Source organism: Pteropus vampyrus, unplaced genomic scaffold (genome assembly GCF_000151845.1).
Source record: "Pteropus vampyrus isolate Shadow unplaced genomic scaffold, Pvam_2.0 Scaffold35, whole genome shotgun sequence".
Lineage (NCBI taxonomy): Eukaryota > Metazoa > Chordata > Mammalia > Chiroptera > Pteropodidae > Pteropus > Pteropus vampyrus.
This window is the reverse complement of record NW_011888816.1, coordinates 1,508,121-1,520,223: the sequence shown is the minus strand read 5'-3', so window position 1 is coordinate 1,520,223 and position 12,103 is coordinate 1,508,121. Positions and strand designations below refer to the sequence as shown.

At 42.1% G+C, this 12,103-nt stretch overlaps 1 protein-coding gene and 1 pseudogene across 3 annotated transcripts; one reads left to right on the top strand and one right to left on the bottom strand.

Moving 5' to 3' along the window:
- LOC105290386 lies at positions 1–2,539 on the top strand (annotated as a pseudogene).
- Positions 2,540–5,311: 2,772 nt separating this feature from the next.
- Positions 5,312–12,040, bottom strand: LOC105290305 (zinc finger protein with KRAB and SCAN domains 7). 3 transcript variants are annotated; one of them, XM_011357357.2, is made up of 3 exons: positions 10,576–12,040; positions 10,140–10,266; positions 5,312–7,856 (listed from the first exon to the last, which is right to left on the bottom strand). In XM_011357357.2, the coding sequence occupies exons 1-3, from the start codon at positions 10,879–10,881 to the stop codon at positions 6,409–6,411; spliced, it is 1,881 nt and encodes a 626-aa protein (XP_011355659.2). In that variant the 5' UTR covers positions 10,882–12,040; the 3' UTR covers positions 5,312–6,408. The 3 variants fall into 3 exon arrangements, with proteins under 3 accessions (XP_011355659.2, XP_011355661.2, XP_011355660.1); XM_011357359.2 differs by having other exon boundaries at positions 5,312–7,859; positions 10,576–12,039; XM_011357358.2 differs by lacking the exons at positions 10,140–10,266; positions 10,576–12,040 and adding an exon at positions 8,419–8,521 and having other exon boundaries at positions 5,312–7,859.
- Between the last annotated feature and the right edge of the window lie 63 nt (positions 12,041–12,103).

The window sequence follows — 12,103 nt, the reverse complement described above, 5'->3', positions numbered from 1 at the left end:
ATGGACTTCATTCACATTTCTCACTACCCTTATAGCTTCCGTTGCTGCTGCCTGTGCATGAAAGCCAGCCAAGGCATTTCCCTGATGCGCAGTTTCAGCCCTCTTGGTGTGAGCCTCCAGTCTGTTGACAGTGATTTCAGAAAAAGCAGCAAGATCATTTACTTGCTGACTATGGAGTCCAACGTGAGAAGGTATGACACTTCATACATTTATCCTACACCAGTCATGTTTTTATAGATCTTATGGCCCTTGCTGACTTGAGAGATCCTGAACTGAAAGCACCAATTCTGATTTTTATCTTTACATGTCCAAATTGTGTTCACATTATTCTCCAAGTAACACTGAAAAGGAAATTTGAGGAATTGTCATTAAAAACTAATCAGCCATTTGTTCTGCTTCTGTAAATATACTTGCTGCATGCAAGAGCTCACTTGCCGTGCTCACCTGCACTTTGCTCAACCTAAGTAACAAATGTAACTGCTTGTACCCCTAGTAGCTCCTGCCTCTTGTAGCACTTTGTACCTTAGCAGCTCCCGCTTCCAGTAACAATTTGTAACCATCGGTAACCCATTACTCGAGCCCTTCTACCAATGTTACTACTTGCAACCATAGCAACTCCTGCCGTTTGTAATGGTCTGAGTTCAAATTAACCAATCAGCTTGTGTAAAATTCTGGTATATAAGGAATGTTGCAACTGTGCTCTTGGCCCAGATCTTCAGAGCGCTATCTCCTCTGGGACCACATGTAATAAATGTGAGTTCTCCTTCTCTCCGAGTTACTGCTTGATTTTTCGCTGGTCTGATTTTGGAGCTTTTCTACAACACCACCAGATTTCTCACTGAAATACTTTGTGTATTTCCTAATAGTGCATGATGGCTTCCATGTCCCTTTAATATCACCAATATTATGTACTGTTAAAAGATCAATTAAAGCAGGTCCGTGGTGCTGTCTCATTGGTGCAGCAGAGAAGCCAGCGAATCCCTCACTCTGTCGGAACTACAGTCCCCATCCTCCCACCAGCAAGGAGTATCTCATCAGCATCCAGGGCCACAACTATGTCCTTGTCGCCTCTGACCGGGTGGCTGCTATCAATATTGTCCAGATGAAGGACAATCATGACATGATGTTTAAAACGAGTGAAAAAATCTTACTCCTATGTGTTGGAGAGGCTGGAAACACTGTACAGTTTGCAGAATATATTCAGAAAAATGTGCAACTTTATAAGATGAGAAATGGATATGGATTGTCTCTTACAGCAGCAGCTAATTTCACATGCCAAAATCTGGCTGACTATCTTCGGAGTTGGACCCCATATCATGTCAACCTCTTCCTGGCTGGCTACAATGAGCATGAGGGTCCAGCGCTCTACTACATGGACTATCTGGCAGCCTTAGCCAAGGCCCCCTCTTGCAGCCCATGGCTATGATAACTTCCTGATGCTCAGTATCCTGGATCAATACTACACACCAACTATCTCACATGAGAAGGCAGTGGAGGTGTTACAGAAAAGCTCCAAGATCAGACCAGCGGAAAACCAAATAGTAACTTGGAGAGGAGAAATCAGGTTTATTACGTGCGGTCCCAGAGGAGCTAGGGCTCTAAAGATCTGGGCCCCAAGCTCAGTTGCAACATTCCTTATATACCAGAATTTTACACAAGCTGATTGGTTAGTTTGAACTCAGACCGTTACAAACGGCGGGAGTTGCTATGGCTGCAAATAGTAACATTGGTAGAAGGGCGGGAGTACCGATGGTTACAAAGTGTTATAGTGAGAGCTGCTAAGGGGTACAGTTACATTTGTTGCTTAGACAAGTAGGACAGAATGCAATGAGCTCTTGCAACAAGCATATTTACAGAGGCAGAATTTTGAATTCCTCAAAATTCTTCTTCAGAGCTTCTTAGGAAACATCTAGATGAGCTCCAGAAACGCTTCATCCTGAATCTGCCAACCTTCAGTGTTCCAATCAACAAAAATGGCATCCATGACCTGGACATTTCTTTCTCTAAACAGGGTTCCTAACGTCATGCACTCTCACTTGCCAAGGAACTTTTTTTGATGGGCTCCCCTATTTTTTTCTCCTCTTTCGACATGCACTCGATAGATGGTTAAGTCAGAATAAAGCTGAATATGGATAAGTTGAGAGAAAAAGATCAATTAAGAAACATTAGTTTTTTAGAGTTTATTTGGGCAAACATCAATTCAAATTAGGCAGTGTCAAACTAGAACTGGTTAGGAGTGATCCATCAACAAGAACTAGGGGCAAGGTTTTTATAGAAAAGATGAGGAAGCAAAGCAATGAAATTGATTATAGATTAAGCATTATTTGGGAAGCCCAGTTGGCTGTTTGTGATTGGCTGTTTTACTTAACCTCAAGGCATTTACAGAGATTGACTTTGGTTTAGCTTTCATGACCAAAATTTGGTGTTAGCATCACTTAGTCACCATTAGGTTCAAGCTATTCTTGCCACATTATGAAACGTGTAGGTTTTGATATCAGATTTGTGGAATTGTTTCGGCTGTTCATTTTTCATTTTGTTTCTTTCTCCAAGCACAGTAAGAGTACATTTGATGTACTGCTGATGTCTGTAGACTTGTATTTAAGACCCTTGAGGGAACACAGTGAACCAGGGAGACCACAGGGATAGCAGAGAAAGATAATACCAAGAGATTGAAATATGCTCCTTAGCCTGGGTCCCCATGAAACAAACTAGTTCATATCTAATAAATGAAAAGAATGTACCTGAATAGGTATCAACTCATTTTCGCCAAGTGGCTTGTTCATTTTTTGTATTTACTATAGTACCAGAGGGTTTGATCCAGGTACAGCGGGAGGTATTTGCTATGGCACAGACTCCTACTTGTTCAGCCAATAAGTACTTTAAAGCAATTATATTTTCTAAAACCACCTCAGCAAAAAAGTCTAGGGATTTTTGTTGTGTATCTATGGCCTTGGTATTAGATTCAGCAACAGTCGCCAAGGTTAAAGAGCATTGTTTCCCCCATGCTTAAAAGCGAGAAAAAGCAAGTAGTAAAAAGGCAAAAGGAATAAAAGGTTTCATACTGGAGATGAAGATCTCGATCAGTCACCTTGGGAGAGTCGTGTCCCTCATGATGTCCTCTGCTTCTGGGCAGGAATCTCCCTATCCAATTTTAATTTTAGCTCTTTGGCGGTGTGCAGGTCAGAGCCTGCAGAAGCTCTTTTTAACTGGGAGATGTGGCCCCCAGGTTCAAGGCCCCGAAGTTTGGCCTGAGTCATAAGGAAGATCTGGTATGGTCCTTCCAATGAGGTTCAAAGGCAGTCTTTCTTTTTAGATTCCAAGTCAGAAGAATGGGAGAAAATTGGAAAGATTAATTTGGAGAGTTGTAGCCAGATATTTAGGAAACCCAGAAGAATTCAGGAGCCAGTCCAGTTTACAAGTAGATAAGAAAACCTCAAAGACCATGAATAGGACTAGAATCTGATATTCACAAGGGTATGTTATAGTACTTTTACTAAAACATAACTTTTCTCTTTACAATTACCCCCATGTTTAGCAAAGATAATCACAGGAAGACTAATTTGTTAGCAAAGTCAGTCTACTTGTATTAAACATGGCTTGTTACCTTACCTAAGTGCAACAAGAATAGTGATTGACCACATAAGCTTCTTAAAAGTCTGCTTTGCTGAAACTTATCATAAAGAATCTTATACTGGATTTTTAAAAGCCTCTTGAGGCTAGGAAGCCAAAGCAAGGACTTGCCAGATGTTGCCTGAAATACCTATATATTTGAGTGAATTCTTCATTTCTTGAAGTTCCAAAATATCTTGATGTTCCTGGGGCTGCCAGGAAGTCTGGAACCTGGTAAACAAGATATCAGGGGCTTTACTGGCTCCATAAAATCAACCTTAGTATTTTAAAACTGTCTGGTGATATCTGATTTTATGCACCTCGTTTTTAAATATGACATTCCAAAGCCTTGGTAACATAACCAAGGTAATATAATGTTTCCATTTCTGTTGTTACATGAAGAACAGATTTTTATTGAATTTATGCAAGCAACTGTAGTCCATAAAAATAAAAATACTTAAGAGTTTCACAATTCTGGAGAGATCAAATAAGGAGAAAAACATAATATTTTAATTGTTTACAAAGGTGTAATTTACTAAATTGCTATAAGGTGTATATAGCATAAGAGAAAAAAAGATTTCCTTAAATTTGGAAAATAAAACGTTAAAGAACTAGCATGTTTCAAACAAAAAGTCATAAAAATTATAATCATCTTTACTGATCCATTTAATCTCACGTTATTTTTTCTTGTTCTGCTTGAATCCAGCTTTTCCAATAGAGTTCTGGAAATTCATACCCAGCTTAGTTAGTGATCTAAAAGTTATGAGAAACCTGTATTCTAGAGTACTTATTGTGTCCTTTTCATAAATCTCTGAAGATGAAGCACTTTTGCAAAAACATCTGAGTAAAACAGTAACTGTAAATGACTAAAAGACTTTTTAAAATGGTTATCTGATAGAGTTCATCTCATAAGCTATTTAGTTCTTTTCTTGCCATACAATAATTAAACTGGACAATGAAAATATTGACAAATTTCTATGAACTTCAATTTTAAGATTACCTACATTAGCAACACTTACCCATACACATATAACTTAAGGTTTATCAATTTATGAAAATGCATCCCATGTAATTTAACATGCCAAATAAAGCTAGTTTCACGTTTTAGGCCCCCAATAAACATTCTAATCTTGTCTAAAATGCCTCCCCGAGAATCACATCTAATTCTTATTTCCTTGAGCCCCAACTCTCTTTCCTTCCTTCTCCATTATCTCTGAGATATAAATCGTAGCTCACAAAAATCTCTCCCCTCCAGGTTACATACCTGACATTATCCCTCTCTCTTCTCCTTTGTCACACTATTGATCCTATTGTCCAGCTAGGAGGAAGGGGGTGGACACCAGAAGCAAAGGTCCCTCAGCACTGGGGTCCTACTGCAAGGAAGAAAAAAGTTGGTCAGGCTTATGCCTAATAGATGACTGTAGGAGAGGAAATTCTCTGAAAAGATTTCCTGTTTTTTATGCCCTTGATGAATGAAAGATGGTCCAGAAGATAATTATGATAATTAAGGGCATACTTCTCCCCTTGAAATTAGGTGGCAGTTGTGGGTAAACAGAACTAGTTGATAAGGAAATCAAATTAGTTTGACTCTATTACCTTGCAACAAACCGGATCACTGTGAATCCAAGCTACTAAGAATGCTTCTAACTGGGATTTTCAATCATTGCCACAGCCACAAAAGGTAAGTCTTCTGTACAGTAAATATTGAGGCAGTTCTTATTTAGGCAGCAGGACGGAGCCAGTTAGTTCAGAAATGAAGTCAGTGTGCAGGGAAAAGTACATAAAGGTGGGACATGACTGCTGACTCCAGTACCTAGATATACACACACGCGTGCATGCACATGCACGCACATCCATGCACACTCACAAACGCAAATCATTTAGCTCTTTAAGGCTGAGATAACAGTAGTAAAACTCCCAGGAGTACAAGAAAAAAATATGAATGAGCTTTTGTATGTCATATCCTTTGACATCCATCTTTAAAAATTTGGTTCAGTGGTGGGAGAGGAGTTCATCCCCAGTTTAAGAATAGTTCAACTGTAGAGCTGAGTTTTTAAAAATTTATTTAACTAGAATATACAAATATTATTATCTATGTGCTAAAAGAAATAGATACCATACCCAATCTCAAAAAACATCCAAGTTGTTATGAAAGTACACACATATTCATTAAGTTGAGAATAACTGACAAGGCAATTTAATAATAATTGCAAACTGTAGTGTAGGCTAATTCAAAGCACTGAGGTCAAATCAACAGAAGTTTAGGAAGAAGCAGCATTTGAAGAAAAAGGTCTTTCGTAGATGAGCTGGATCTTAACAGTTCTGAGAAACAGAGAATTATAAACAGAAAAAAGAGTTTTCTATATAGGAAACACAAGTGATGAGGGTCTAGTTTAGAGTAGAAGTTTCAAAAGGGCAACTCCCAAGAGAAAGAAAAGAGAATCAGTCTTGGAGAATGACTTCATGTAAATGTCAAATGAAGGTGGAATAGAAATGACCTCTGTCCTTGAAAGGCATACAATCTGATTAGAGGATGCATAATTAAGAAATAGAAAAGATTTTAAAACAGAAAAAAAAGAGAGAATCTCTACACACACATGGCATGCGTAGTCCTTACTCCCCAATACTGGGGAAGGATTACTGTGATACTTCCACTGTCTCATCATCATGACCCAGCAGACAGCAGCTATGCAATGGCCGACTATGAGTGGTAGTTCCAAAAGAAGGTCAGGGTATACACCCTTCTTATAAAGAAAGCTTAATTCAAAGTTCCTTGCTCTCTGTTGTAGACAATCACCCTTATGAAATTGACCGAGCCAGACCTGAGTGCTTCTCTCCAGTGTGAGTTCGCTGGTGGTGATTAAAAGTGGAACGCTGACTGAAGGCTTTCCCACACTCGATACATTCATACGGTTTCTCACCAGTGTGAACTCTCTGGTGTACAGTGAGCTGTGAGCTGTCACTAAAGGCTTTCCCACAGTCGTTACATTTATAGGGTTTCTCTCCAGTATGGGTTCTCTGATGTACCATAAGGCTAGAATTATGACTGAAGACCTTCCCACACTCATTACATTCATAAGGTTTCTCACCAGTGTGAATTCTCTGGTGTATAACGAGGTACGAGTTTTGATTAAAGGATTTTCCGCATTCGTTGCATTTATAGGGCTTTTCACCTGTGTGAAGTCTCTGATGTCGAATAAGACTTTTACTTAAACCAAATGCTTTCCCACATTCATTACATTCAAAAGGTTTTTCTCCAGTATGAATTCGTTCATGGTCCGCAAGCTGAGAGTTCTGGTTAAAGGCTTTTCCACACTCCCTACATTTGTATGGTTTTTCCCCAGTATGAAGGCGCTGATGTCGAATAAGACTTTTATTCCGACTGAAGGCCTTGCCACATTCAATACATTCATAAGGCTTCTCCCCAGTGTGGATTCTCTGATGGTCAATAAGATTTCTATTAGAACAGAAAGCTTTCCCACACTCATTACACTTGTAGGGTTTCTTACCAGTGTGAAGTACCTGATGTCGGACAAGATTTTTATTCCGAGTAAAGGCTGCTCCACATTCATTGCATTCATAAGGCTTCTCCCCAGTGTGAGTCCTCTGGTGGTCATAGAGTTTAGAACTCTCATTGAAAGCTTTTCCACATTCACTGCATTTATAGGGTTTCTCCCCATTATGAAGTCTCTGGTGTTGAATGAGGTGGGAGCTGTGCCGGTAGGTCTTCCCACACTTGCTGCATTCATAGGGCTTTTCCCCCGTGTGGATTCTGAGATGAACTATGAGCTGAGAGGTCTGCCTGAAGGTCTTACCACACTCATTACACTCATAGGGTTTCTCTCCAGTGTGGATTCTCTGATGGCCAATGAGGTGTGAACTCCAATTAAAAGCTTTGCCACACTCATCACACTGATAGAATTTCTGTGCCTTCAGAACTCCTTGATGCTCTGCAGGACTGGCGGATAGATTTGGAAGTTCCCCAAGTTCCTTATAATCACATCCACCTTTCGTGGATTTGTTTTTATCCTCATGTGTTATTTCCAAGAAATCATTTTCTAGTTGGTTCCCTTCTTCACCTGAGGGTTGCATTTCTAGTTTCTCCAAAGCAACTTCACAGGCATCTCCAGCCTCTTGGCCCCCTGGAACCACCCCGTAGAGGCCTCCTGATGTCCCATCAGATGATTCTGATCCTTTAGAAATTTCCTGCTTCAGAGGCAACTCTGAATTCTCCATCCTAATGTCCCCTGCTGCCGAGAGAAAGAAGAAAACAGCTTTTACTCATTTCTTATCCTATTTTGGAAACAGAATCATCAGGATTCTATGTGCCAGAAAAATCTTCACATTATGGGTAAGGAATAAGGTATCCATTGAGAATCGGAGAGAGAATGAGAAATAGCTCAAATTTTTCTTCATGGACGGAAAGCTGAAGAGGGGTAAGATGGTCAGTGGAAGAGGGTGGACAAAAAGAGATGCTGATCTAGTACAGCCAAATGAGAAGGGTAAGTAGAAGGCAAGTGTTTGAAGTCTTTGAGAGGACATGACTGCCAGTTGACTCATGCAATCCGAGGCTCCTTACCCTCTCCCCTTTCACTGGAATGGTCATTTGTTTGGCTTCACCATGCTAGAAGTACCCAAGGACATACCTTTAAGATAGTAATGCTATGTTGAAACATCTGGACAGTATACATGTCTGAGCCTCGTTAAGGCCTCTACATAAACCTTTAAGATCCTGGTGAGCAGGAGATCTACTCGCCCAAGTCAAGGTTCATATGTTAAGTACACTCGCTTATTATATCTGCCACCTACCATGTGGGTTGGTCTGCCTCTTTCTTCAGTCTCTCCTTGATCTCTGTGTATAGAGCCCAACTCCAGATTTCACCCAGGAAGTTCCCGAGGTTGTGAACCAACCAACAGACCAGATTGTAAAGAATGGTATGAATTACAGAAGTCACTTGGATGTTCTGTCTCCTTAGTAAAATGATGAACTCTAAGGTCCTTTACAACTATGACACTGTATGGTTCCATGATTCTTAATAAAGATGTTGGGGAGAGTGATGGTGAGTACCTCAAAACAAATATGACAAACAGTATGGGCAAAAAGGACCCAAAAAATCCCGAATGACAATAAGTGATTCTGGCACAACTGGAGAAGGCCAACAGTTTGAAAACTTATAGGTTCAGAAATACTGGGGTAAAGTATTGAGGTGGAGAGCAGAGCTTTAAAAGTGTGGATACTCCAGTGCCTGGAGCACTGCATTGGCAGGAACCAGTACTACATTCCTAGGCAAAAATCAGAAGGATATCAAACATTTGAAATATAAATCAAAATATGTCTTTGATAGCTTGACGAGCTGGAATAATATGAGACTGAACAGCTGAATACTTGCTTTTCAATTCCTAAATTTCTTAATACAAAAGCTGGGAGAAGGTAAAGCAATCACAGTCATAGCTAAATACACAAATTTTGGTTCCTTTCATCATAAACAAAGCCACAAGCCTTCATACCATTTTAGCATATAGAAAATTAAAGACATCTGGTTCATTGACTGATATGTAATGACTCCTACGCCCACCCTCTCCAGGTTGGCTACTGTCCTGGACTTGTCCACCAAGAATCTGCCCCAGAAACGTCCCTTTCCAGGATACTGTCAGGCCCCAGCTTTTGCTCAGAGGGAAGCTGAGGCAAACCATGCTTTGTGCCAAGTAACCCAGCTCATCCCAACGTGGACCACAGGTGACTGGACCAGGGCCAGGCACTACGCCCACGTTTAGCTTTTCTGTAGATTAGTCATCGGCCTCTGCTGTGGCCCGGGCCCAAGTTCTGCCCAAACAGAGATGATATTTAAAGGCTGAAGCACCCTTGCAGCCCCTCTCTGAGTACACTCTGAACTGGAAGTAGGGCAAAACGAAGGAAATTATCCTACGGTCAGAGCTCGAGCAGAAATAATGCATGGAGAGAAGCCAAACCATCAGGAGCCACAGCAAGCAGAAGGTGCAAGTGAACAGAAAGTCCAATTAAGGAGTTATGAGGGAAATGAGATTCAGAATGAAGAGAACAGGCAGCAGTGGGAGGAGAAAACAGATATGCGGCGAGCAGCTGTGTTACATTCCCAGTAAAACAGGGCGGAAAAATTCATTTACTTTTGTTGCCAAGGCTCCCAGGCCCCGCGGTTTCAGGGAGGCCTTGCTTCTTGAAGTCTGGTGTAGCTGCTCGGTTTATACGGGGTTCCCAGTGCTGTAGCCTTACTGTGAGTCACAGCTCAGCCCTCAAAATACCTTGAGCGGCTTTCTGTTCCTCACAACTACAGACTCTAACTAATAGCCAGCCTAGCTCAATCCACGATGAAGTAGAGAGAAGCCTGATAACTGTTAAAGCTGGGTGATGGGCAAGACAGGTTCATTATACTGTTCTCTCCCCTTTGTCTACATTTGCAATTTTTCGTGATGAAAAGTTATGAAAAAAAAGGAATATAGCAAAGAAACTGTGAAGGAGGCAGAGCTAAGGGACTGGGGCACGGAACCATTACCCCACGAGGCCACGCTGCGGTGCGTCTCCGGCATGATGTTCCGACGCTGGGCTCTCTGACTCAGTGCCGGACCTTTCCACTTCCTCTCGGAGTAGTCCACAGACAGGAACTCATATGCTGCAGACCCCTGGAATGACAAGCTCCTGTTGCTCAGTGACATTCCCTGCCTGGAAGGGCAGCGTCATCAGAGAGCACAGGGTAAGGGCCCTAACGGGAAAAAGGCTGGGGAGGGAGAGGCTGGGATGATACATTTAAAAGGATGAGTCTGGGGCAAGAGAGTCCATGAACTCAGCAGGTGGGACCAGCCCCAGGAAAACACTCAGGCGAGAAAGCCACAGGGACAGTCTCAGAACGGGCCAGAGGCCGGCAGATGCGCTCTAGCTATTCCTGGGCCATGGACTCGGATCTTGGCAAAGACAGAAAAAAACAAACTCACCTGGGGCCTGACCGCCTGAAGCACCGTTGCCGCCACTTGGTTTCTTGAGATCCCTGCCTGGCGAAGGGCAGGCACCGGGGAAGCACGTCGAGCTGGGGTAGGAGAGAAAGCTATGAGTGGGACGAGCCCAGCCCTTGGCTCCAGTGAGGTCTGTATCCCAGGGGTTGGATTCATGAGAACCCAGGCAGCTCCACACACACTGGCTCTCGCCCCTCTTGCACACCACACAGGCATTATCTTAAGCATGCTGTGACTTTTCCATGGAGGACAGCGTAGAAGGTCCCCAGTTAAAGTGAAAACTGGCATCTCCAACCCCTGAAGGAAGTCGTACTTCGGCCCACTCTCTCTCCCACGGCTTCCCTAGCACTAGCTTCACCTGTTTCCTCTCAGATCGCCAGCCTCTCATTCCCTGGTTTCTCTTCCTTCCCTTGCCCTCCTTTTGGACACCCCAGGCACTCAGGCCTCAGCAGGTCCTAGTGTTCTCTGTCAGAGATCTCACTGACTCGCACTGCTCTGATGCTACGCCCACAGTTCTTAGTTGCCTTCTCCACCCCTATCACAAGCTGCTAGTTGCCTACTGGATATTTCACCTGCTGGTCCACATGAAGATAAATTCAGTTTCAAAAATGCACGTCCTTATCGTCTTATTTTCCTATATTCCCATGTTCTTTCAATGATATTAGACATTAGGCAAACCTCTAATTTCCTATTTCCTTTCTTGAAGCCCACATCCAATAGATATTCTTTAAACTGATCTTCAGATTCAATACAATCACTATCAGAATCCAGCTGACTTCCAGGTACAAACTGACATGTTGATATTAAAACTCAATACAGAACTCAAGAGTTCCAGCAGAGACAAATGGATCTTGAAATAGAGTAAGGTGGATAATTCCCACTTCCCAATTTTACAAAGCACAGTCATCCAAACAGTGTGGTCCTGGCATAAGAATAGATATATAGATCAACAAAATAAAGGTCCAAAAATAATTCCCTACATCTATAGTCAAGTGAGTTTTGATGATGTTCCCAAGAGCATTTAAAGGGGAAAGAATACACCTTTCAGCAAATGGTGCTGGAAAAACTGGATGTCAAAAACTAAAGAATGAAGCTGGACCACTACCTCAAACTATATATGAAAATTATATGGACAGGAGAATTTTAGACCTATAGCAAAGCGGCCCCATTACTCTGTGCACCAAGGCAAGGCTGACGGTCATCTCCCCTGAAACCATGGCAGCTTCCACCCCCGACCACTGTAACACAAACTAAAAGAAACCACTAACTTCACACGATACTATCTGTATAACAAAAGCCATTCTCTCTCACATTCATTATAAAACAACACCTGTTCAACATCTCAGGGACTCAGCAAGTGCTGCCAGAGCGTACGAGGAAGACATGACCATAACTGAGATGGCAAGAACACTCACACCAGAGCATGCCGTCACCCAGCTCCAGGAAGAAACCCCAGCCCAGTTCCAGGGCACGGGGGTCAGGCAAAGAACTACACCAAGGGTCAGGAGCA

Bases quoted from the DNA above. Each gene is read 5' to 3' on its own strand.
- LOC105290305 (XM_011357359.2), bottom strand. From the start codon at position 10,881: ATGCCAGTTTTCACTTTAACTGGGGACCTTCTACGCTGTCCTCCATGG. The intron at 10,267-10,575 runs GTGAGTTTGTTT...TTGTCATTCCAG, and splicing joins TTCAGGCGGTCAGGCCCCAG to GGGTCTGCAGCATATGAGTT. The intron at 7,860-10,139 runs GTAATGGTTCCG...TTCTCTCGGCAG, and splicing joins CCGCAGCGTGGCCTCGTGGG to CAGGGGACATTAGGATGGAG.